We start from the raw sequence: 763 nt of genomic DNA, 5'->3' as shown, positions 1-763 counted from the left end.
TTTTGAATAGTTTGTCATTTTCATTTTCTTTTTGATATTCTTCAGGCTTGGATCTCTTTTTATTTTGATCTCGAATTTTCTGATAGTCTTCACATTCCTTCTCAACAACTTTTGCCATCTCCACTACCTCAGAGTAAGCCTTCAATCATAAGGCTGCCATCCTAGTTCTGATACTTGGTCGTAGTCCCCTTTGAAATTTCTTAGCCTTCCTAACATCATCAGACACAACATGAGGGGCAAATCAAGCCAACTCAATAAATTTAGCCTTATACTGTAACACCGTTTTATTCCCTTGAATGAGCTCCATAAACTCTACTTCTTTCTCATCCTGTACACTTTCTGGAAAATATTTCTCATAAAAAGCATCAAGGAAAATAGTCCAAGTCAATATCTCATCTTCCTCAAGTGGCAAAGTCTTTTTAGTGGATCTCCACCAATGCTCTACTTCCCCTTTCAGCATAAATGAAGCAAAAGAGACTTTTTGTACCTCTGTACAACCAACCACATCAAATGTTTTCTCCATTTGCATTATCCAAGTCTTTGCTTCTATAGGATCAGGGTTTCCCAAAAATGAAGGAGGACCCATTTTCCTGAATTGCTCAATGGTACATCCTTCAATCTTAGCATCTTTGGGCTTAGCTGTTCCACTAGTACTAACATGTTTTTCCACCACCTCAGCAAGACTTCTAATAGCATTAAAAACACCCTCAAGGTTTTCAGGATTTGGCTCAGAACTAGAAGGGGTAGAATTGCGGGGTGGCAT

At 38.5% G+C, this 763-nt stretch overlaps 1 protein-coding gene across 1 annotated transcript; it reads right to left on the bottom strand.

Annotated features, from left to right (window-relative positions):
- Window positions 1–241: 241 nt before the first annotated feature.
- LOC115955694 lies at window positions 242–763 on the bottom strand. Its single transcript, XM_031073945.1, has one exon. The coding sequence runs from the start codon at window positions 761–763 to the stop codon at window positions 242–244; it is 522 nt and encodes a 173-aa protein (XP_030929805.1).

Source organism: Quercus lobata, chromosome 1 (genome assembly GCF_001633185.2).
Source record: "Quercus lobata isolate SW786 chromosome 1, ValleyOak3.0 Primary Assembly, whole genome shotgun sequence".
NCBI lineage: Eukaryota > Viridiplantae > Streptophyta > Magnoliopsida > Fagales > Fagaceae > Quercus > Quercus lobata.
Note: the sequence above shows the minus strand (reverse complement) of the source record. Positions and strands in the feature narration are given on the sequence as shown.